This window comes from Phalaenopsis equestris, unplaced genomic scaffold (assembly GCF_001263595.1).
Source record: "Phalaenopsis equestris unplaced genomic scaffold, ASM126359v1 Scaffold000054, whole genome shotgun sequence".
Taxonomy (NCBI): Eukaryota; Viridiplantae; Streptophyta; class Magnoliopsida; order Asparagales; family Orchidaceae; genus Phalaenopsis; species Phalaenopsis equestris.
Window position 1 is genome coordinate 179839 of NW_018164496.1, and position 25160 is coordinate 204998.

The following is a 25160-nucleotide window of genomic DNA, read 5'->3' on the forward strand; positions in this document are numbered from 1 at the left end:
AAGCGAAGTGTTGGATCGAGCCAGGTCATGCATTAAAATATAGAACATTTCATTTTTTCTTTAGTGGGTTTGTCGCTTACATTTGTAAAAATCTCATCGAAGTCTGGACGCATAGCTGTGTAGATAATTTTTATCCAAACAAACCGTAAGTCAATGCATGGAAATATGTACAAGTTTAACAAAATGTTAATAGTATTATTTTTTATTTGCTATCAAAAATTTGAGTGATGTAGGTGTAAATATGAAAACTTAGGCGTGAGATAGATAAATACATGAGAAATTATTTTTTGTATGTTGGTTCTGGCGGGCTCTTTTGCCGCTCTCAACGCCATTTTCTGCTCATGGCGTCTCCCCCGATCTGGATGACGGATCCGAACTCCCTCAAGATCGCTATAGCCATTTCCCTCTTCCGCCTCAAGAATCTCCATCCACAAGCTTCTTCCTCCGCCGAATCTGACGCCCAGCGATGGAAAAAGAAGGTAGTGGCGACACTTCTCTCTTTTCATGTCTTTTGAACTTAAATCGAAATCCTAAGCCATAATTCTTCTTGCAGGCGAAGGAGAGGAAGCTGGAGATCCTTAAGCTAAGAGAGGAGATCAAGCTTCTGGAAGATGGAAGAGAGTCAGAAGTTGTCCCTGAGATCGCTTCCTGCAGGTGCCATTTCTTTGATGGATGCGGCGATTTTAAGGTGGATGGTCGAGACCACTGGATCAATGAAGTGCTACGGAGGAGGTTCGTTAGACTTGGTATGTTTTAGTTTATTTTGAACTGTTGTCATTTGTTTTTTTGTTTCTCTTTTGGATTCTTCACCAGTAAAGCTGATTTTTGAGATTTGGTTATTTCTGTGATTGAGTTTCAGTTAGATGGAAGGGATGGAAGAAAAATGTGGATGGTGGATCTGTCAGGCGGAGGCTCTTTTCTGGTTGGTGGCAACTGAATTCAAATTGAAATCAATGATTGACTTCGATTCTAGATTTTGTAACATGTTATGCTATGTATTGCAAACCCTTTATTTGTTGCCAGCTTTGAGACTGGACCATATTGCCTTCTGTTATCTTTCTATTGAAATGCATTGGGCATCAGCATTCTCACTATCGCTTTGTTTATTTAGCTGGCAAATTTATGGGGATTGCAAATAGCTAGTTGTATCAACTCGACTTTTCTTCTTTCAGTTTCCATTTTCTAAATTTCATGTTAAACAATGCAGTCCAGTATCTGTTGTCATCTAGCATTTAAGTAACTTTCTTGTCTATATTTTCGTTATCGTATTTTTCATTTTGGTTGTGAAATGTTAGGTTTTACAATTTTCTTGGTTCTCTGGTTGCACTGCAGACATCGATGACGAAAATGAAATTGAGCGGCTCAGTACATCGATTGACTTCTTGGTTCAGTTTGCTGATGGGATATCAGTGAAAGATAAATATATACTGAACATATTTCTCTTATTTTATGACCGTCTTCCCAAGAATTACAGTTTTTAACTATATATCTTAGTTCATGCAGGGAGAAGCGACTCTTCCTTTTCCGCAATTTTCCATCAAGCAGTAAATTTTATTTTAGGTGAGTAGTCTATACTATAAAGCAATTATCTATCCTCATGGAAGAATGTTGTAGTCCTAATTCTATTTCTTATGCTTTTCAATCCTGGTAAACATCTTATGGTGGTTGTTTGGGCCTGCTTTTTATTCGTAGTTCAAAAAACCCTTGTGTTGTGAGATATGTACTTCCTGACATAGAAATGAAACGCAAAGAACACAAACAAATACAGATCGTGTTTACGTGGTTCATCGTTTACGTGGTTCAATCCAACTGGATCTACGTCCATGGGAGGGAATCAATCAAATAGTTCACTAAGGCAAAAGAAATGTAGAATATGTAGCTTATACATAGAGATGAGCCTTCAACTTTCTTCTGTGACCTCCCTCTCAAGCGACACCTTCATACAAGGCCTCAAGATGCTCTCTAGCTATTCTTTTCTTCTTTGTGGTAGCTTAAGATCTCTTCCCTTGCACTCTTAAGCCTCACACTTTCTCTATTTATAGACGCAAGAGAGTGGTAGGTGGGAGGTGGGAGGTGGGAGGTGGTAGGTGAGCGGTACCACATTACAAAAGTGTCTTTTTACCTTAGTTCAATAATTGGGGGTCAAAATAACAATTCTCCACCTTGACCCTCAATTGATAAGCTTCAAAGTAAAGATTCCCTCCACCTGGCCTCTGAGGGGCCCTCAGCTCTTGCTTGAGTTTATTAAGTCCAAACAGCACATGGACTTAGCAATCACGGTTCTTCCGATAAGAGAGTACAACCCTTTTTTTCCTGACTCCTTGTATGACGACACAAGGGCTTTTGGTTACTCTGATGCAACCATCCTCTGCTTTAAATGAGCATCCGCTTGACTCCAGCGTATCTAAAGAAATCAGATTTCTTTTGACCTCTGGTACTTTAAATGAGCATCCGCTTGACTCTAGCGTACCTAAAGAAATCAGATTTCTTTTGAGCTCTGGTACGTACCTGACATTTTTCAGTACTCGTTCAACTCCATCAAATATTTTTATCATGATTGATCCACTTCCAACAATTCTGTGAGCTTTATTGTCTCCCAGTAGAACGAACCCATCATTTTTTTGTTGCAGTGTCTCGAACCAGTCTTTGTGAGGACAAATGTGGAAAGAACACCCTGAGTCGAGGATCCACTCCTTACTGGATTCAGATTCTGTGATCACCAGGGCCTCAGCAGAATCGTAGTCATCAGAGGCGACGCTTGCTTCTCCTGATTCTTCTGGCTCTTCTTGGTATTTATTCTTCCTGTCTGGGCAGTTCCTCTTGAAATGACCGTCCTTGTGACAATGATAGCACTTGAAAGATCCCCTTGATGACTGATTCCCATTATCCTTGCTTGACCTTGATCTGTACTGACCATTGCTTGAATATTTCCTGTCTGATCTTCCTCGAACAATAAGACTGTCTCTGCTGATCTCCTTGTCTCTGTCATGCTTCTTCTGAAGTTCTTTGGCTCTAATCAGAGATTGAACCTCCTCCAGAGTAATAGTCTGCACCCTTCCATAGAGCATCACATCCTTGAAATGCTCGTAGCTCTTAGGAATAGAGTTTAGCAACAGCAGTGCCTCGTCCTCATCATCCATCTTGACGTCGATGTTCTCGAGGTCGTCGATGATCTTGTTGAACTCATCGATCTGCTCTGAGATGGATTTGTCTTCATGCATTTTGAAGGAGTATAGACGCTGCTTCAGAAAGAGCCTATTAGTCACAGACTTTGTTAGGTAGAGTACCTTGAGTTTGACCCAAAGTGCTTGAGTCGTTGTCTCCCTCGACACCTCCCTCAGAACTTTGTCCCCCAAGCTCAGGATTATCAAACTGTGGGCCTTGTCCAGTATGCCGATCTTCTTCTTCTTGATCATGTCGGCCTGCAATGCCGCCGACCTTTGCAAGGCTTCTGCAACACCCTGGTGAACCATTAGAGCTCTCATCTTTACTCTCCATAGGCCGAAGTCGTTCTTCCCGTTGAATTTCTCAATGTCGAATTTGGCGGAACTCATTGTCGTGGCTAGAATTTCTTCCAATGAAGTCTACCTGCTGCCCTTCCAAGAACTAGGCTGAAATCACCAAAATGTTGTACTATTATATAGCAACCAAAAGTTTTTAGCCTAAACCTGCCTTTTAACGCCTTGCTGTCCAAGAAATTCTCACCAAATTTCTTACCTTTTCCCCGTGAACTCCACTGCCTTCGCCAACCGAACGGAGAGCTCTGATCCCTTCTGGCAGAGATCACACCTGTTCACCGGAGAAAAGTTCCTGTTCTGTGCTCGCGCCTCCTTCCCGCAGGCACTCCTCTGCGTCCAGCAGAACAAATCAGGAATTCCTCCTCTGCCTCTCGCACGAGAATAACTGCCTCTTCGAAGCTGTCGCGCCTTGCCAAACTGCTCAGGTCCTCTTGGTTCACGAACTCCCGAACAGGGAACTCCCCGAACCCTTCTCTGCCCGAATCTGTCGCGATTCGGCTGCCTGCGACGCGATTCGCTTGCTCCTTTGTTCGTGAATGCCGAATTCCTCTTCTTCGTCGCTGGCCGCGAACACCTTTACGCGGACACCTCTAGCCAAGAAGTATGGATCTTCCCACAGACAATACCAATTGTTGTGAGATATGTACTTCCTGACATAGAAATGAAACGCAAAGAGCACAAACAAACACAGATCGTTTACGTTGTTCAATCCAACTGGATCTATGTCCACGAGAGGGAATCAATCAAATAGTTCACTAAGACAAAAGAAATTAAGAATACATAGCTTATACATAGAGATGGGCCCTCATCTTCCTTCTATGGTTTCCCTCTCAAGCGACACCTTGATACAAAACCTCAAGATGCTCTCCTTCTCTCTAGCTCTCTAGCTATTTTCTCCTCCTTTGTGGTAGCTTAAGATTTTTCCCTTGCACACCTAAGCCTCACACCCTCTCTATTTATAGAAACAAGAGAGTGGTAGGTGGGAGGTAGGTGGGGTAGGTGAGCAGTAGGTGAGAACTGGTAGGTGAGCGGTACCACATTACAAAAGTGCCCTTTTACCTTAGTTCAATAATTGAGGGTCAAAATAACACCTTGATATATTTTCTTTGTGCAATTCCTTTTTATGTTGATGTACCTGTCAGTAAAATTGTCATAGGAACCCAACCTGGCTCTATGACATGTTGCCTTACCAACTGCTTAAATTCAAGTTTCTTGGGTCTATGCAATCCTTCTAACGCTCCCTCTGCCTGAAAGATGATAGATAACAGAATGACAAATTCAATGCAAAAGTTAGTAGTCCTTCATGCCCTTGTTATTTTCTAGAGTGAGAAGAATATCTATGAATATAAAGTAGTTATATTCTTTTTAAGTTTTGAAATAGAACTGATCAAGGCGGTTCTTTTAGTTATATCTTCTTGTACTTTATGATGGGTTGACCAGTTCCCGCAAGCTTTTTCAATGATTTAAGCCTTTGTTACCCTTGATGGAGGCGGTTTAAGAAGGATGCCATCCCGCCAAACGCATTACAAATATTTTTATCTTCCATTCATTATTTTATTAGAATTTTTCTCAAAAGAAACATAAATTTTTTCTTTCATTCATTTTGAAGATGTTTTTTTTCTAATTTCTAAACTCTAAAATAGTTGCTGACAATTCGTATATGACCAAGGGACGTGCAAAATATCACATATTTTAGTCCATCCATTATAAAAAAGTGATCCAAAATATTTCTTAGGGACTAAATTGAGATCAATTTCGTATAGTCAAAGGAATAAATGTGGTACTTGAACTAAATTGGCCTCACACGAGCACTTGGGGGACTATTTTAGATTTAATCTCATACATACACATATATATGTTTGTGTCCTTTTCAATTATTATTATTATTTTTATACATAAAGTTATATTTACATATACATCATAGACATAAATTATTATTATTATTATTATTTTATCACGAACAGTTGCCAACAATCTCTCATCTGCGCTGGTTTGTCGCCAACAATTGCTCCTGACGCCTACTTTCTCAGGTATTATTTGCAGTACCATATTTTTTGGGTAGATTGTTCGATGGATAGTTTCTTCGATCCGTAAGATATGGGGGATTAGGTATGACTGAAATATGGTCCCATAACTTAAAAAATGACTATTTTGATCGGTCATTCATTGACAAGTCATCGTCAACAGTTGCCCTGAACCACGACGCGGGTAAATTTTTCCAAGCCCTAATTTTTGCCTGGATAATCGTAGGAAGGTCCACGTCGATATAGAAGCGACGAAAAATTGCGTATCGCTAGAATACGACCCCGTAACTCAAAAATGAAAATTATTAGAGGTTTCAAATTAGATTTTTTTGGTGCCGACAGGTGCCCCGGACCGCACGGGTAAAATAGGTATAAACCCGGATTTTCTCAAAATTTGTGTGGGGGGATCTTGGCAACTACCCTTGGCCTTACAAGAGTCCGGATTGATGGAGTTGGGTCTGTCAACATCAGAATGGACGTAAAACATGTCCGGAGTTGGGGCTAACACCACCTCATGGTGAATTTTCCCAGGTAGGGTCAAGTCGGTACAGATCATGATTTCGTGCTCGGGGCATGTACCAGGAGGTCCGATAGGATGTCTTGGATGACACGAAACTAAGCATAGTCCTGTATCCTCAGGCAAGCATCCCACTCTTGTGACATCGAAAATCGATGCCAATAATGGGAGCCTCACAAGGTGATCCATAAACAGTTTCTATTCTTCCATCTTGAGGACAAGGTACTTCTTTGGGAGGGGAGTAGTGTTATGCCCGTTCCTGGTCCGATCCCTTCTGGACCAGTTGAAAGCCAAAGCATCGACCCCCACAACAACGAGTGGGCTGATCCCGTTCGCAAGAAGAAGTCAGGAGGCACCTTGTTGCGACAGAAAGGGGTAGGGGGTAGGTGGCGTCCACAGGAGGCTTAATAACATACTCGAGGAGAAATTAAAGCATGTTTGGAGGGAAAGTGAAAAAGGAAAGATTTAAATTGCTATGGGAGGATTTTATTAAGGGAAGGAACCTAGGGTTTGTTTTCTTTATGCATATTTTTGTTGGCTGCTGTGTTTTTATTATTCTTTTTGTGTTCCTAGTGACATTTGGGTTTGTGGGAGAGCCGATCTACCTCTCGAATAGTAGATCACCCTTATACCTTACTTTTTACCTTTATTTGTTTGTTAAGAGCATCCCAACCCTCTTTTGAGTTTGCCTTCTATCTCTTGTCGTTTTGTGATTGTTTGCTGGCTGATTTTGGCACCAGAGTGTATCATAGAGATTACTCTGTGCACTTTATTGCAATGTGAATTGCAAAATGCTCAAGATTTTGGGTGAACCTTATGGGTTTAAGGGTGATTTATTTGCATGTCAGTTTCATGCCTTTTTTCTACCCTAATATGAGTTTGAGTTTGCATATACAACGTCAAACTTTGATTATTTGGTGCCACTCTTGCAACTGACCCTCATATACAGCCTAACCTAAATAGCTTGTCCATCAAACTGTCTGCAAAATGCTGTTCGCAATGCATCAAATTGGTTATAATGTCTATGTTTATTTATTTTATCAAATTAATTGTTCAAATTTGGTTTTGTAAATTATCTCGTCATTCTTTCTTGAAGCTTCACTGAAGAACTTATTGTCATCACAAAAGGGCCTTGAACTTCTTGAAGATATTGTCAATGGATTAATTTTGCGCCTGACAGTAAGGATGTGTACCGATACAGAATGTGATGGTAATTTCCTATTTTTTCTATTTTATTAAGACTGTTAATAGAACTGAGTATTTAGTGTATTAAAAATATTTTTAATTTTATCGGTCTAATTTTGATATCATGCCTTATACTCTAATTTTCATTTATAGGATAGGATGTATACTTTAGTACTGACTGATAAAGAATATAGCACCTATCCTTGCATGTCATTCGCAAAAAACCATTATATCATTTCAACCAATGCCCCAAGGCCTACTTTGCGATTGTATTTGTTCCCAAGGAAGTCTGATGACACTTTAACTAATCCAACCTATATAATTATTAGATGGTTTGAGCATGTATAATGAAGCGTCAAACTTGCATTGAAAGAATGAGATAATGTTAATTTTGAAATTTATTTATTGTTTTAGAAAGGGAAATTGTTAGGTCAAAGGTAACATGGATATAGTTCTGCACAAATATTTGAACAAAATAGCTTAGCACCTCATATCATATCCAATAAGAATAAATGAAAAAAAAGGATTTATATATCATATTATAATGGTTGGCATGTGACTAATGATGATGATTTATATTTCTTTTTTTTCACCCCTTCTAAAGCTTTAGGTCTGTTCTTCTGTTATCCCTCAAAAAAAAAAAAAACTTTTTTTTTGTCATTAGAGTTATTGAAAACATTTCAAGAAAAACTCTCCAATTTCCTCATGAGTTGTTCTAGGATAATGGGTAATTAGGATTCATAAAGCAGACCATAAATAATTGGGACAAGGTTAATGATGATGATGGTGACAATGAAGAAGGTTCTTCTTCTTTCTTGAACTTAAGTTCTGCATCAGAGCGCTTGAAAACCTTGAGAAGAAGACAGTTATCCATCTTTTTCATGAAGTCTCCTATGATAAGAGTACTCCCTCCAAATCATCTTTTTCCTCACCCCTTAGTTCTTCACATTCGCTTCCTCCAAACCATTGCCCTTCTTCCTGCAATCAAACTTTGAAACCATTCACCACCTCATTTTAGTTTCGTATTTCTTTTGGTTTTGACATTCAGCTCCTGCTGTGTTGCTGTTTTATGCATTCCCCCTCCTACATCACCCGTCCTCCCAGAACTAACTCATGATGCGTCTCCTCAAGTTTATCCTCTATATTTGCTGACTATGGTTGAATTTCACTAGAATTCGACCATACGACTCACTCCATTATCATCCTTCTAGGCTCCGACCATGAACAAAAAAGTAATCCACTTGCTATATTTGATAATTGGATGACTTTAGTACATAAAGCGATAATACATTTATTATTTTAAGTATATTTTCTTGCGATAATTATTGAATTCATGGCACACATGCTGCATTGGTGCTAGCTATCAAATTTTCAATCACAAATCAACTTTAATACACATGGTCATATGACATGGATTATTACCATGTTTTTATATTTGATTGTTCACAAGACCCACATGCATTGTTAGATTGGTCTGACGACATTTTAACATATTTTGTTAAGTTTCTTGTACATCCCTCGAGTAAAATAATACTCATGAAATCTAGGCTTGATTGTTATTCTCTATGCTTTAAGCAAAACATTGAGTCCCATTATAAGGTGCACAAGTGGACTGACTTGGAAATATGAAATTATGTGAGAATTTTAAACTTTCTATTTGAAGGTCAAATTAGGGGATCAAATTGACAAACTTATATAAAGTCATATTCTGATCCTAAATATTGTGATTGGTAAGTCAACTTCATGATCTATATATAATCACTATTTTCTCTTGTAATATTATCTGTAGATTTATAAATTGATTCTTATGCCTCACGCTTATTACTGGATTTTTAAGATTGAGAGAATCTATCAGAATCTTCCACCTAGGATTTATACACCACATTTTAGTTCCTTAAATTTTGATAGTTCTGCATGTCCTTATGATAACCCAATCTGCGCACATCAGAGCTAGCTTAACGTAAGCTTATATCTCAAACCTTTTGAGGATATTGAAGATCTTAATGACTTAAATCTTGTGGTTTCTGTGATATGAGAATTTGCAAGAACCTTCTACTGTCGAGAATATATTTACTATGTGCAATAATGTATTTCTTAGTACTGATTCTAATGGATATGTTTGATTATATGCTATTAATGAATATCAATTTAATTTCGTTTATGCTTATTTGCAATATTAGGCCTCTGTAGTATTTTATTGGCCAAAGATGATGATATGTAGCAATAAATTTTCTTTCACCTTTTAAATTGCTTGGCCTTCACTACTGTGAAATTAAATGCCTAATTTGTACCTCGCTGCTATATATTTTGGCTGTCTTATTGGATATTTATATGAATAACCATTCAGAACCTTCAGTTGGTAACTCGGACGTTCAATCTTTGGTACAACACTTACTGAGAAAGCTTGGAACTATTGCATTTGTTGGTCAGCATGCAATGCTTTTAATATCTCAGAAGATTTCAGCCGCTGCAGAGAGGATGCTTTTCATGGACCCATTTGATGAAGCTTTCCCTAACATGCATTGCAGCATCTTCTTAATGTAAGTTATTAGGATTCCACATCTCTTTTTCCTTTCATAAACATAGCGAAGCCATCTTGAATATTTTATTTTGAGGTAATTTAGCATAAACGCCCATCTATTTAGAATGATGTATCAGGTCCATCGAATCAGAAATCATTTTAAAATTTTTTTTGGATATTTATACATTTTTAATCACGCATTTTTTAATGAAAAAAAATGCAGGATACAGCTGATGGAGTTCCTTGTATCAGACAATTTTCAAATCTGGACAAATGATGAAGATTTTGACTATCGTTAGTACATTTCCATGTTTATCCCACTGAAGTTTATAGCTTTGCAGCGATCACAAAGTTAGGGAGTAAAAAATAAATAAATAAAATAAAAAATCGACCCAATAGCTCAACCTGAAACTGACTCAAAAGTTCAGATTCAGATTGATCGGATTAATTTTTAGTTTTGTTTCGGATTAAGAGTTTTCTTAATTTTGGACTTAATGTGGTAGACTTGTAAACCTAAATTTAATTTGAACTTGACCAAAAAAATCCAAACTTGAATCAAATTTAACCAAAATAATGACAAGAGTTTCACTGAATGATGACTTACTCTTGTTTGGTTTGGGTCATTTTGATTGAATGCGAGTTATGTTAGGTTTGAACTTTATGACCTGTTTAATAGATATGTTAGGTTCAGGTCATGTATTTTGGATGAAGTCAAATACGGGTTAGATCTAAACCGTCCTTGTACAAAATCATCATAAATATTTCCATTTTCTTAGGGCTTGCTTGGAATCACTCTTAGTTTTGTTGTTTATTTTTATTGTAAAAATATATTTGTTTAATATCAGTTTTGCATGCTTTAAAAAAAACAAATTATTTTGTTTTTAAAAATCACTAAAAATTATTTTGAGTGCTTTTAAAAGCAACAAATCATGTTATGATCTATAATACATGTTTTATTTTAAGTAAAAAATATAAATAAAAAGAAAAATAAAAGAAAAAAAATGATGCCAAATGGTCCCTTAATAATATTGTAATTATAGTAATTTGTTATAATGTTCTAAATTTCTACATGCAGATTTGCTTGAAGAATGGGTGAGATCAATCTTACAAACCCAAAAGGGATTAAAACTCCTGGAATCAAGGAATGTTTTATACACACTTTACATGGAGCGATTAGTTGGGGAGTTGGTGAAATTGGTGGGCTCACTTGTTTCCCATGGCAAGTTTGATTCAGAACTTTTAGCTGGCCTTCTCAGGTGGAATCCTCCCTAAATCATAGTTTTAATTCTTTCCACTATAGAATTGATCTCAAGCAACTTTTCCACTAACTATGGAGAAATTTAATCAGGATGAGTTTTATACGCTTGAATTTATTGTGGACATCAATGTGATTCATAATTAGTCAATTAAGCTTTGTATTGCACTCATCTCAAAATAAAATTTGAGTACACTTGGTGCTTTTTCAGAAATTTTTGCATTACTTCGGTGTTTTTTTTGCTAGCTTAAGCTATTTACAAACCACTCGTTTCTTATGTATTTACACACCAAACATCTGAACTTTGTTTTTTATATCTATATCACAAATTTCACGCATCACATTAAAAATATCACCATTTTAACTTCAAAAAAGTGAAATACTTCAATGCATGTGATATGCATACAACAGCTTATTAAGACTCAGCCCGGGATTTGGAGTTACTCAAGGCTGGGAGCGGCAGTTGGATGATATAAAATTTTTTCTTCCATATTAACTTTCAAATAAACGGATGAAAGAGCCACTTCAAATTAAATTAAAGCGATACAATTAAAATTTACCACATTTATGGTTGTTCGCCTTTTCTATATACGTTTTTTTATCTATCGCTTATCTTTTAATAATTTAATTAAACATTAAAAGCTTGCTAAAATAATAATAAGCTAAACAAAGCTATTGAGTATTCATACTTCTAAATTACAATAATATAAAGAAAAGAAAGAATAATATGCATGTCAGTTATGCTTTTTTATAAATTAAAATAAATATTTGACATACGATTCAAATTAATATATATCTTTATTATATCATTATCATTTAATATCCATGTAATAGTGACCCGAGGTACCATCTTGATAGAGATGTTGTCATTCACCTCTCAGATAAGTCTCCTCTAGATCACACAAACAAATCTTTAGCGGCGCTCAACTTTTTGGCTTCCTCCCTACGGTTTTGGACTCCTGACCTCATGTTCTTTGTCTTTCAGTTTATTTTTACTTTTTATTTTTTTATTTTTTTTAACAGAACCGTTACACAGCCCAAGCTTATCCTTTCTTCCACACCCTCTCTCTTATTAAAATAAACATTGTTCAGAGTTCTAAATTGTATGGAGAAAGGGCTTCCTAAATGGCGTGAGTTCCAATAGGATCTGAAGAGCTTTTAATGTTAAAAAAATATCCAAACAACATGAATGATCAGAATTCCTTGAAATGAAATCAATTGAGATTATTTATGAATTTTGAAAGGAATATTCTATGTTTTAAATTCAAACTATGGAGAAATAATTAAATTGTTTTTCTTCTTCCAAAGCTATGTAAATTGGCATAATGCCATCTGATATATTGTTGCAAGCAGCAACGACATCAATAGACCTTAGTTTCAAGGACGATACAAAGTTTGATGTTATTTCCACCATACATTCGAGATTTAAGCTGAATATGAATAATTCTTATTAAAACAGTTACAATACAGGCGTTGAAATAAAGTATCTAGAGCTTGGAAGCAGACTTGGCACCTCGGGAAGAAATAAATTTCTGCATTTGTGCAAATTGCTCCTTGGTCATGCCATCGTAGTACGCATGTGCCCTCTCCTAAACCATATACAATACCAAACCCATCAATAATCAACAGGGTTATGACACTGTGCTTTATCACAATTCTACTCTATTCTCTGTTTCCTAATATGATTCTTAGTTTCTTTTATGAAATTTCGGTTGCTTTACAAAGTTCTTTTCTATAATTTTTTTTTAAATAATAAAAAAATTAAAGATTAACATATATAGAAATGTCAAACTTTTATTTTTACTTCAAAACATAAAATGCCCAAAACATTCCTAGATTATACAAAATTAATACATTCATTAACAATTATAAAATAGAAAGTATGACTTAAAAGTTGATATAAAATGAAACAAAATGTGAAGACAAATATTGAGAGTAAATCTTGACATTAAAATTTCGAATAATTTCTAATAGTTTTGTTGCCATAATTAAAAATTTATATATTGTAAAAAAAATAAAAAATCCAGCAAATTAATTTCAACACTTCAAAGCATGCCTGAGGGAAGCAAAATGGGCGTCACACGCTTTATTTTGTTTTACGCGTGAAGCATGCTTCAAGACGCACTTTTAAAAATATTGAAACATCCCACTGAATTATTATTTATTTACATAATTTTATATAAAATAAGAAATGACGTACAAGTTTTGATGCATAGATAATGTGATGAATGTAAAAAATCAAAGTTTAGTTGGCTATATAAATACATAAGAATTGAGTGGTATGTTTGTAAATTAAAAAATTAAAAAGGGGGGTTGATAAAGTTGAGATGGATGACCTTTTCGAGCTTAAGACCACTGCTGAGATCCAACTTGAAGCCATCATTGATAACAGATTTGTACCTCAACACCATATCCCCATTATTCCTCAAAATGCTTTCTGCAACTTCCATGGCTGTACTCAACACTCGACCGCTGTCCACAACTCGGTTAACCAGACCCCATTTCTCCGCCGTTTCTGCATCAACGGTCGTGCAAGTAAGCGACACCTCCTTAGCTCGATTTATTCCGATCACCCGCGACAGCTTCTGCGAAAGCCCCCATGATGGAAATATTCCGAACCTGATATACATCATATATGTGAGCAGGCGGAACTCATAATAACATCCCTAAAGCCAAATGAAGTAAACTTGGGGTGCATTGCACTTACCTGGAGTGACTGTCCAGGAACTTGGTGTCCCTTCCTGCGACGATGATGTCGCAAGCCAGCGCGATCTCGAATCCCGCCGTCACAACAAACCCATTCAACGCCCCGATGATCGGCTTGCGACAGCGTTCCATTTGGAAGACGAGATCGGTCTCCTGATCCTTCACATCCCCCTTGAAAACCTCCTCCGCCGCAGTCAGATCGATCCCCGAACAGAAAGCCCTTCCCCTTCCGAATATCACCACCGCCCTCACCGCCGGATCGCCGTCGAGGCTTTTGAAGATCCTCGCCAGATCAACCAGCATCGATCGCGTCAGGGAGTTTAGAGTTTCCGGCCGGTTGATGGTCACCACGGCGACCCCAGAGGGGCGGCGATCGACCAGGATTAGGTTGTCTGGCGAAGAGGAGGCGGAGGAAGGTGGAGGGGGAGGAGTAGTAGCCATTTCCAAAGAGAGGGGATTGCGTTTGCTTAATTGCTTGCGGTGTCGTTAAACAGATGAGATCTGGTTTTTAATTCATGAAATCCGGCTCAGTTTGGACTGGAGCGGCTCATTCCTCTTAAAAAAATCATTATTTTATAAAATTAGGAAGAGTTTTATTTTATTTTTATTTTGTAATGACATTTACGTCAACAACACAAATATATATATGAATTGAATGATCAGAAGATATGACACAAGTCCGACCCCTCTTAATGCGCACCTTAGGGTGTTTCGAACCCTAGACTAGAGGGTATTCATACTTGACAAGCAGATGCTCAACGAACTGATTTAAGTACACGACACTATATATATAAAATATATGTCATAGGTGATAACATGTGTCTGTCCACCCCAAACGTGCTAATTTGACCAAGATGTATTCGAACCCGAAACAAAGATGACTTATGCCAAAGCTGACATTGAACAGACCACCGATTGAACACATATCAAAAAATAAAAAATAATTTGCATATCGATTACACAATTTTTATGTGCTAACATATCTAATTTCTCCCAAGTGTCAACAGAAAAAATTAGGGAGATTAAATTCTAACTAAATCCTAAAAATTTTAAAAAAATTCCAACTCATATATAAAAAAAATTATTAGAATTTTTGTAATTTAATATTGACGTCATAAATGTACAAAATTCACTGTAAAAAAAATTATGAATATTAATTTTACAAAGACCACCCAACTTTATTTTATTTTTTCTCGGTGAATCATAGCAGGCGTTGGAAGCTGCCAGCGAATGCGAGAAACAAATTCCGTCTTCGTCCTTCCCTGAGAGTTTTGTGCTCACCGCTCCACCTCCGCTAGCATCCCCTTCTTCTTTCCTTCGCGTGATATATAAGCGAACAAGCCATGGAGATTCAGTCAACCTCATGGGACTCTCTGAGGAAGCAGGTTGTCCTCTCTCTAAATTTATCGTCCTTCCCTGAGAGTTTTGTGCTCACCGCTCCATCTCCGCTAGCATCCCCTTCTTCTTTCCTTCACGTGATATATAAGCGAACAAGCCATGGAGATTCAGACAACCTCATGGGACTCCCTGAGGAAGCAGGTTGTCCTCTCTCTAAATTTTCTTTCTCGATCCCTTTGAATGAGTTCTGTATTTCTCGTGATCCGCTTAGCATTCGAGAGCAGATCCGGAGAAGTAATGCGTCAGATTTTGAATCTTTATGTCTCAATGCCGTGTCATCTGAGATTGCGGAGATCTTGCGGGATTTCTTATTGTTCGCAAAGGAAATTTAGATTTCAATCTGAGGACCAGCAGATTTGTTGCGGCTGGGTTCACATTTAGAAAATTAATTAGGCCGAGGATTTATTTTTTTTGTCAACCGTCGCTGCGTGCTGTCATTGGTAGTAACGCATACTTTCTTCATTAGCTTTTAACATCCTGGAATAGAAGTGTATTTTTCTTGGTTGCTTTGTTACGCCGCTAAATCCTGAAACCATCCGTATATATTTCATATTCATTGATGAGTTTTTTTGTTGCTGAGATTTAGAACCTTAGATTTGAACAACAAAATTTCATAAAACCTATCGGTACAATACGAAAGTTATCCCACTTAATTGATAGAAATATGCAAACTCTTCCAGAAGAAACTTTTTATTATTTTAGTTTTCCCTAAGAATGAGAAGGGAAATAGTAATTATAACTTTTGCTTGTGAGACGAATCTTCAATCAACAAGCAATTCATTTTGTCGTTTATGTAGATTATCATGTTAAGTTGTAATCATAAGCATCTTTACTTATTAATGGATATTCATACCACTTTTACATCATAATTCTTGCACAGCAAAGGATGAACATAGAGCTTGGGCCCCAATTGCAATGGAAGTAATTCAAAGAGTAGATAATCTGTAAAATGATACTACTGATTTGAGAATTGTAGCATCAGAAAGTAATGTAAGTAAACACTCAGAAAAATGTATTGAACGATTGGTATTAGTTACTTCGATCTTATTTACATTTGCTAGAAATTTTGGGCAAGGGATATTTTATAGTATTCCTCCTAGCACGCATGTAAAAAACACCAAACTAATAAAATCTAAGAATTTTTAGGGCTACTAGAGTCTTGGCATGTTGATATTGCAAGCTTGGAATGCAGACTGCCAAATATACTTTGATTTTCTTGTTCAATAGCCAATATGTAGTTTGACTGTTTTAGTCAATAACCTTATAACTTATTCAAGGATTTATAATTGTTTGGGATGAGTTTACTCCATTAACTGGCTCCTCTGGGGAGGTTATTTAGAAGGTATGTTATAAATTTTGTTTTGTGATCAGTGATAAGCATTTCATTTTTATACACTACTATTTTTTTTTATTTACAAAGTTTGTTATCTTATTGGAAAGGAAACCAAAGCTAGGACTGTATTTGATGAACAACTTGAACTTGGCTTGATTGACACTCTTTCAAGTTAAATCAAATTATTAGTTGAACAAGTTCACTGACTTTTAATCAAAGATTAAGTGCATTAAGTTCAAACATGATTCAACATGTTTATTAACATCCACGAATATCATGGTTGATTTTTCATTTTAAGCATATGTTGGTATTATTTTATATTTTAATTTTCATTTGAAAATTATTTTTTTTAGTCATGTGTTTAAAATCTAGATAGCCCTTTGAGTTTGTTTTGCCTAAGTAGGGTTACAAAATTTTCAGCAACCCAAGGTCTTCCCTGCATAGAGGGTATCTACGGAGATACTAGGTCTGCCCACTACATTAAGAAAAGTGTATATGGTTGGCATCGAGAGATACCAAGATTTGGTTCTTCTTCGCCCATCATATTTAGAAATACATGTTTGGATCTTCGCGTACCTGCCTAAAAATTTACACCAGATCTTCTGGCTCTTCAAGTATAACTTATGTGGGTACTTATATCATACACCATTACATATTTCCCGGCCTTGTATAGATGTACATTATTTTGTCAAAACTAAAAAATTGAAGCAAGCTGGTTACATTTGGTTGATCCAGTTTGACTTTGAAATAATTGTTCAAATTAATTTTTTGAGAATTTAAATATTTAATTTTTTTAATTTTTAGATCGATTTTGATCTTCAATAAACCAGATAAACAAAAAAAAAAACAAAAAAAAAAACTGAATAATATTAGGTTTGAAAAATTACATGCACCTGAACTTGATTGTCCATTATGAGCCTCGCATGGCATTTCTTCGCTATTTTGTTAGCTTCATAGCCTATTAGAGGGAGAGAGGGAGATGGTGAGAAAAATCTCTCCAAATAAAACCTTGATTTTTAATAATTTATGTATAATATTAAAATTTGGTTTCTCAAATCCGAACCTATTAAACTGAATTACATTTCGGTTCGGTTGGGATCAGTTTTAATAAAAGTTCATTTGTTTTGATTTTCTCAGATTTTAAATTTGGGTTTCATTGGGTTTGACTAATATGCAAATCAATCAATCTAGATAAGACTGCACACACTATTGTAATGTCGAGCACAATTTGAAGATATACTTATATCATAAAGTACACATATTTATCTGCCTTCTCAAGTACAACTTCTATGAGTACTTCTAACATAGAAGCACATTTCCCCTCCTTGTTAAATAAGAAGAGTAGAGATCAAGGTGAGTGCTGTGGCGTGGTCACACATAGAAAAGAATGAGTAGAAAATGGGGGGAAGTGTGCACAAGACAGAATGGCGGCATGTGTGAGATGCAAGGGACTACTTTCTGGAGTGTGAAACTAGATTTGGACATATGGCTAGCTAGTTGAGGGATATTTTTTTAAGATATATTTATACATTATGACTTTATTTTTTATATTAAAAATAAAATAAAGCTTCAATTGTTGTTATTATTATTTTTCTAACTGTACATTTTCTCGAATCTTGTGTGTCGAATTTCATGTCAACAACCTAGCATGTAGGTGCACTTTTCGCTGTCGCTGCTCAAGCAAGTTTATAATTTATATTTGCATGGGAACCCCAACAACATGTGTCATTTCTAAGAAATTTCAATGTCTAGGATGTGACAACATTTGTCTATTTTGATGGCCTCGGTTTCTTCATGTGTATTTTGATGTTCTGAATGCATCGATGTTGTCCATAGCACATAAGCACATCATTTGAACAGTTTCAACAATAGTTGAGGCAATTTAGAACAGATTCATGCAATTTCACTTATGTTGCCTTTGCCCGTTGCTTTTAGTCAGGTTTTCTCTATTCAAGTTGCGTAGCAATGGTGAATGTCAACAGTTTATGGCAATATAAAATCTTAGTCTTAACTTTGATTTTGTAGAGGATATTTTGGATGACATTTTAAATAATTAATATTCAAGTGTTCTTATTGTGAGTTTCAATACTAGAAGAAGTAGAGGATTTGACAGCAGTTCTAGCACAAAACCTAAGAGTGAAGTAGTAAGGGGAAGGATATTTGGGTTTGATCACAAATATAACAAGATCTCTGAAGTACATAAAGTTTGAGTTTTATTTGGTATTTATTTACTTAGTAATACAAGTTTTTATGGAATTGCCTATCAACATACATTATTCCTATACACTTTTGGAAAAGACAATTTGCCATTAAAAGAAATTTGTTACTAAAGGAAATTCAGATGTAACTCACTTTTAAAATTAGATCATCGATCTCTTAAGGGAAGGGTTTGTCTTGGTTGCTGCAGTTTTTCTATTCAAGTTTTGATCACCTGGCCTCTTCTCCTATGGATATGTTCTGATGCTTTGGAAAAGCACCCTTGAAATCTGTTTATGATATCAGTTAGATGGCAGTGGGAAGAATCTATAAACGGAGAAGAGGGTGGTAAGTGTTGGTGATTATTCGTGATAGTTGTAGAGGATTAGGGCTTGCTTTTTACAGTTGGAAACTTTAAATTAGGGTTTGATGATTGAGGGTCATGGGGCTTGATATGGAAGGCATTAAGAGAGAGGATAAAATTTTGAGTCCGACGAGAGGTCAGTAGGGTATGGGCTATAGATGAAAAGAGGGAGGGGCCGACCAAGCTAGTTTTGGAAAGAGAGTAGTGCTTAGATTATAAAACGTTAAAAATCATTGTGGGGCTGGGTATACATGATTAAATTCCATGCTTTGAATTTTTGGTTGCTTTGATAATGATGATGCTGTTATTTTTCATGCTTGATTCAAGGCGCTAGTCTGTGATATGGCCACTTTTCTATGAATATACTAGACATGTGCTTCGTCACATTGGCTGATGTTTCATGATATAAATTCATATGTGCTACATTAAAACTTGGTATAGTATTTAAAACTCATATTAATGCTTGCATTTGTCCCATGTTACATGATATTTGGACCCATTTTTTTGGCAATTAATTTATTATGAATTTCATTGGTTATTTTTCAGGATATAGATTCATCATCAACTTATCATCTGATTTGAATTTTATTTATCTTTCATGAGCATCAATTATGTATTTATCATTGTCAAACTTTAACATTTTCTTGTGAATGATTTCACCCAAATCATGCATATGATAAATAGATAATGATAAATAGATAATGCATTAAGGATATGATTTGTATAAAGTTAATATCAAAATACCGATAAATTAATGAATATGTTATTACTTGTGGATGACAAGACCCAGTTTGGTTAAGATAAGATGTGTTTATGTGAACAAGCTTCTTTGAAATAAAATGTATATAAAATGATTTGAAGATTACTTCTGATGAATAATTGGATTTAACCAGATAGATGGAATTTTAGATATCTTTTTATCTTGAAATTAGAGATCATTAATAGATCCAAGGTAATATATTAACTTTTAATAAGGTCCTTTTTATAAATTTATAAATTAAATATGAAATTGATACGAATTTGGTATTCATCGTAGGGATAACATAAACAAATAATTTCTTAGGAAGTATATTTATCAATTTGTTCAAATGATAAACATCGTCGATATCCACTTTTTCCAATTCCAAATTCAGAGATTCAAATAAGATTTCATATTTAATTCTAGATTCTTGTTCAAATTTTAGTTTTAATGCAAGAAAAGATTCTAGTTCTTAGGTTGGCACATATTATAATGTAGTTTATGGTACAAATTTAGATATGACAAATCCGATTTAGTATCATTTTCTAGCTGGAAATTTTTTTTTTGAATTTATTGAATCTTGTAAGAAATAATTTTGAATTAAACCTTCTTCATTAAGATCAAGTTTAAACAAACATGATTTTGAAGCAGATGTTTTTTTCACAAGCTCCAAGTAATATTAAGCAAAGGTGCAATACTTATAGCTGTATGGCAATTATGATATTTCTCAAACTCTAGTTTTATAGAAAGCCTTATATATCTGTTTTAGATGATTCTAGCTTTAATTCATGCTTAAAGTTTTTCCTTTGACCTTTAATGAAATAGATATCAATAATATAGTAAAGTCTAGGAAAATAATGCTTGGCTATTAGACCTTTAAATATTAGAAAATATTTAAATGTAATATAATTACTTCGTTCAAAACTTTGAAATTGATAGCATACATGATCATTTTAATCAATGAATCATAAAATAATATTCTTTATTTTTATGTTACATGTCGACTCAGGATTTTTTTCTCATCATTTGTAGAAATGAACTCCTAACTTCTTTAGTATTATGTTGAAATCTTTTAAAATCATTGCTTAACTAATTTTGTTTAAATTACAAGTTTTTGTTGTTATATTAACTGATCTATTATTATGTTCTATATTTAGAAAATATTGTTATACATCCTTAAGTTTGATACCAACAATGATAGAGGGCATCTTACGGTTTGGATTTTGTAATGAAGATCCTATATAAGACGTATGTAATCTTATAACAAGTGCTGAAAATTTGTAGGATGGAAGATTTTGGACTCAACAATTATTTACTATCTTTGACGAAAACTAATAACACAATGAAAATCAAGAGAAGCTAAATAACATTTTGGTATTCATTTTTTAATAGAAACCAAATTTTATCATATTTAGTCAAACTCTATCTCTTTCAAATCAATAACAAAACATATATAAGTGATATAATTCACCAAAAGGCCAGACTCATGTCTGTAAAATGACTTAAAACTTTCCTAGAATCCATAAAGTAGGACTAGCAAATCTGAATATATTTTTTCATTCAAACATTATTTAATTTTTATATATGCTTGAAACAAAGAGAAATTTATCCTTTTTCAATCATAAATAAAAACATGGATGTTCGTTTTCCATGGGAATCTCCTTTATAAACCATTTGAAATAAGGAGAGCTTGGTCGGATATCAAAAAGTCATTGAATTGAAGGAACAAGATCTAGTTGTTGCCGGAGAAAAGCCTTAGGTAACAACACATTAATAAGAAGCCTGAAGCCTCGATATATAAAGCTAAGAAAGTTACAGAAGGGCTTTTTCCACATTAGACTGTAGATTGATAATAGTTAGCAAAAGGTTTTTAAATTAGAAGCCACCGAATAGAAATTAGTAGGAGGGGTCAAACATAATATCACAAGAGGATGAAGCTTCTAAGGCTAGATAAGCCCTGTCAGGCATATTACTCAAAAACGAAGTTGAAGAAATACGCCTCGATGCATGCCTTATTATGTAATATCCCTATATTTCCTCAAGGCTTAATTTTTAATGGTCCGAGTAAAGCATATGTTTTGTTGATTGAGACACATATCTCTAGGCTTGATACTTTGAGGAATTTGAAGCAGACACTTCAAATTAAAATATATATTGTGTATCAAAACATTTCACAGGTATAAAACGAAAAAAAAAAAAAAAAAAGATTTCTTGTAGGTAAAAGAAAAAAAAACTCTCATAGGTATATTGCTTCCTTAGAAAAAGTCCGGCTAACATCTTACGAACCTCAAAACAGTTTTGTGAATTATTTCATCCTTTTTACATTATTATGTAAAGATTTTTTCTTTTTAGGGGAGGAAAATGCATTCACGTACATTCTAGTTTGTATTAGTGTAGTTTTAACAATTATATTCTCAAACAGAAATTGTTGTTTATTCTAAACATCTCTTCTTGTCCTGCCTCGTGTTTGACGAACAGGTATTTACGTTGTTTTCTTGAGGAAAATGGTAGCCTTCATAAAGCGACATTTCATGAGCACCTTTTTCGGTTTAATCTTACAAATTATTTGGAGATTAATCCCTTACATTTGCATAAAAAATACAAAATTTCTGAAGTCTTTCAGGTCGTCAGCTAAAATCTTTGTTTGACGGCATTTTCTAGTAATTATAATATATATTTTTTCTTAAATTTGTTTCTTTATGATTTGATCTGTCCTTTTTGAAGGAAAATAAATTTGTAATAGAAGATTTACATACTTACAACTCAAATCTTATGTATTTACCTATCTAGCACCTAAACCTCGATTATTACATATATGCCACTTTACCCATGCATTAAAAGATGTATTTCCCTTTTTAAAATTTAAAATAGTGGTATTTTTTATATGATATGAAAGATTTAGGGAGTTTAAATGTAAAAAAAATAAAATGCAGGTGTTAGATATGTTGATATGAAAGATTTAGGGAGTTTAAATGTAAAAAATGCAGGTGTTAGATATGCTGTTAGATATGTAAATACATAAAAATTCGGTTGTATGTGCATAAATGCCCCATCTGTAATTCATTTTCATTTATATCCCTTTTGCTGCCTGTAAAATTTGCGAAGAACATGATGAGGCATGCAATAATGTCCTACCATTTTCATCTTTTAAATTTAAAAATCTTTCTTCTGTATCTTTTTAGGCCAGGAAACTTGAAACTCAGCTGGATGAGCAGTTGAATCAATATCGCAGGCTCGTTTCAACACAACCTGATGGCTCAGAATTTGATCTCGAGTCCAGCATAGAACGACTATTGAAACAACTCCAACTTGTTAATTCTCAAATGCAAACTTGGGTTTCATCGGGAGGCTCAGAAATTCTTTCTCACACATTGAATCGACATAGAGAAATTTCACAGGATCTTACTCAGGTAAATATCTGTATAAATTTGCAACGGAGAAATCAAACCATATGTATCTTCTGTAGTTGGCACAAAAATAGTTGGTGAAAAACTTGGTATATCTCAATTAGTTTGTAATTTTCTGTCTAAAATAAAACTTTGGTCGAGGGAAGCCGTCTTAAAAAATAATTAGAAGCGGCATTTACATATATATCACATAAAAAATGCTGTGCTCACATATCTAGCTTCTTAACTTTACTTTTTACATTAATACAACCCAAATCTTTTTTATCACATAAAAAATGCTCATTTTTATTTTTAAAGAGTGAAATATACCGTTTTATGCAGGGGTAAGATGACATGTATGTAAAAATTTAAATTTAGTTGATTGATGCATGGATACGTAAGAATTGTGTTTTATGTATGTAAATCTTCCTATCTAGAGGGGGCATTTATATACCACACAATTCTTGTGTATTTACATATCTAACACCTGAACCTTAATTTTTACATTTATTCCACCCAATCTTTCATATCACATCAAAAAACCACCGTTTAACTTTTAGAAAGTGAAATACACCTTTTCATTGGTCATGTATGTGAAAATTAATCTTCATCAATCATTTTTGGCTTGCAGGAATTTTACCGATTACGTTTGAGCCTTAAAGCAAGACAGGAACGTGCATCACTACTGAATTTTAGGGATTTTGACAAGGCGAGGTTGGATCTGGAAGAGGGTGCTGCAAATGAGGAGCATGCTCTCTTGAAAGAACAGGCAACTATCAACAGAAGCACAGGACAGGTATTTGATTTGTTTGTTGTCCAAAAGGACCGACACCTGCACCCCTATCCTTTGGAGATTATTTTACTTTTTTTTGGGCATTTACTTGCATACCGCCCAATTCTTATGCACTTACATATCTTACACCTAAATTTTACTTTTTACATTCACACCACCTAAATCTTTCATATCACATAAAAAATACCACCATTTTAACTTTTTAAAAGTACAATGTACCTTTTTCATACATAGGTAAGGTGGCATGCATGTATAAATTGAAGTTTGGGTGTTAGATATGTAAATACATAGGAATCAAGTGGTATGTATGTAAACCATAAACAATTAAATATCTAAAACTGCATTGAGATTAATGTTGAAGGAACTTCATAACACTGCTCTTGAAGTTTATTTGTTCATGTTTGAAATCCAGATGGACGCGGTGATCTCTCAAGCCCATGCTACTCTGGGCACATTAGTTTTTCAGCGATCTTCATTTGCCGGTATTAACATGAAGCTAAGCAACGTGGGCAGCCGGCTTCCATCAGTAAGTGAAATGCTTCTTTAATATCTCTCCAATATTGTTCAATCCTTACAAGTTTGCTAACATTGTAGCTAAAAATATTTAGGTGAATAACATTCTGTCCGCAATCAGACGAAAGAAATCAATGGACACCATTATTCTTTCCCTGGTCGCGTCGGTTTGTATGTTCCTTATGCTAATATATTGGTTGTCAAAGTAAGTAATGCCTTCAATCGAAATTTCTCCTTTGACTGGTTACAAATTGTAATTTTGGACGTTATTTGTAACTTTGCAGAAAAAAATTATCTATTTTTATCATTCTTTTTTCTCTTTGAATGCTTGCAACAGACTCTATGAATTCAACTGCTGTAGTTTCTCTTTGATATTTCACATTGCTGTTAATTTTTTCAACTTAATGTATATATCAGATGTATTATTCAGGTTGGTAGAAGCCGTATTTATAAACATTCTTTTTAATATCTATGTTTGTGTTGAATGCCCTGTATGTTTATTATAATATTTCATGTTTCATAACAAAATTTTAATTCATCTCTATTATTACTTGTGCGATTTGTGTTTGGATTAATTATACGAATGAATAATTGGATCGTGAGATTTGGGCTTTGAAGATATGTATTTTAGCAGTACTTTATATTTTATTTTTTTATAATATAAACTTTCTATTTGTTAATATATTTATATATTGTATTTATAAATAGTTCT

The 25160-nt window shown here is 34.7% G+C and overlaps 3 protein-coding genes across 6 annotated transcripts; 2 read left to right on the forward strand and 1 right to left on the reverse strand.

Annotated features, from left to right (window-relative positions):
- The first annotated feature begins 288 nt into the window (after positions 1-288).
- Positions 289-11202, forward strand: LOC110019331 (protein MULTIPOLAR SPINDLE 1). Of its 3 annotated transcripts, none has more exons than XM_020716960.1 (9): positions 289-479; positions 554-746; positions 860-922; positions 1333-1416; positions 1504-1560; positions 7156-7269; positions 9592-9784; positions 9989-10059; positions 10841-11201. In XM_020716960.1, the coding sequence occupies exons 1-9, from the start codon at positions 342-344 to the stop codon at positions 11035-11037; spliced, it is 1110 nt and encodes a 369-aa protein (XP_020572619.1). In that variant the 5' UTR covers positions 289-341; the 3' UTR covers positions 11038-11201. The 3 variants fall into 3 exon arrangements, with proteins under 3 accessions (XP_020572619.1, XP_020572620.1, XP_020572621.1); XM_020716962.1 differs by having other exon boundaries at positions 398-479; positions 554-732; XM_020716961.1 differs by lacking the exon at positions 7156-7269 and having other exon boundaries at positions 10841-11202.
- Positions 11203-12334: 1132 nt separating this feature from the next.
- On the reverse strand, positions 12335-14231 carry LOC110019283 (probable enoyl-CoA hydratase 1, peroxisomal). Its single transcript, XM_020716899.1, has 3 exons — positions 13728-14231; positions 13357-13639; positions 12335-12609 (listed from the first exon to the last, which is right to left on the reverse strand). Exons 1-3 carry the CDS (start codon positions 14165-14167, stop codon positions 12508-12510), a joined length of 825 nt encoding a protein of 274 aa, XP_020572558.1. The 5' UTR covers positions 14168-14231; the 3' UTR covers positions 12335-12507.
- A 681-nt stretch (positions 14232-14912) lies between these two features.
- On the forward strand, positions 14913-24804 carry LOC110019386 (Golgi SNAP receptor complex member 1-1). 2 transcript variants are annotated; one of them, XM_020717028.1, is made up of 5 exons: positions 14913-15111; positions 22939-23166; positions 23774-23938; positions 24348-24461; positions 24544-24802. In XM_020717028.1, the coding sequence occupies exons 1-5, from the start codon at positions 15070-15072 to the stop codon at positions 24655-24657; spliced, it is 663 nt and encodes a 220-aa protein (XP_020572687.1). In that variant the 5' UTR covers positions 14913-15069; the 3' UTR covers positions 24658-24802. The 2 variants fall into 2 exon arrangements, with proteins under 2 accessions (XP_020572687.1, XP_020572688.1); XM_020717029.1 differs by lacking the exon at positions 14913-15111 and adding an exon at positions 15153-15265 and having other exon boundaries at positions 24544-24804.
- Positions 24805-25160: the final 356 nt, after the last annotated feature.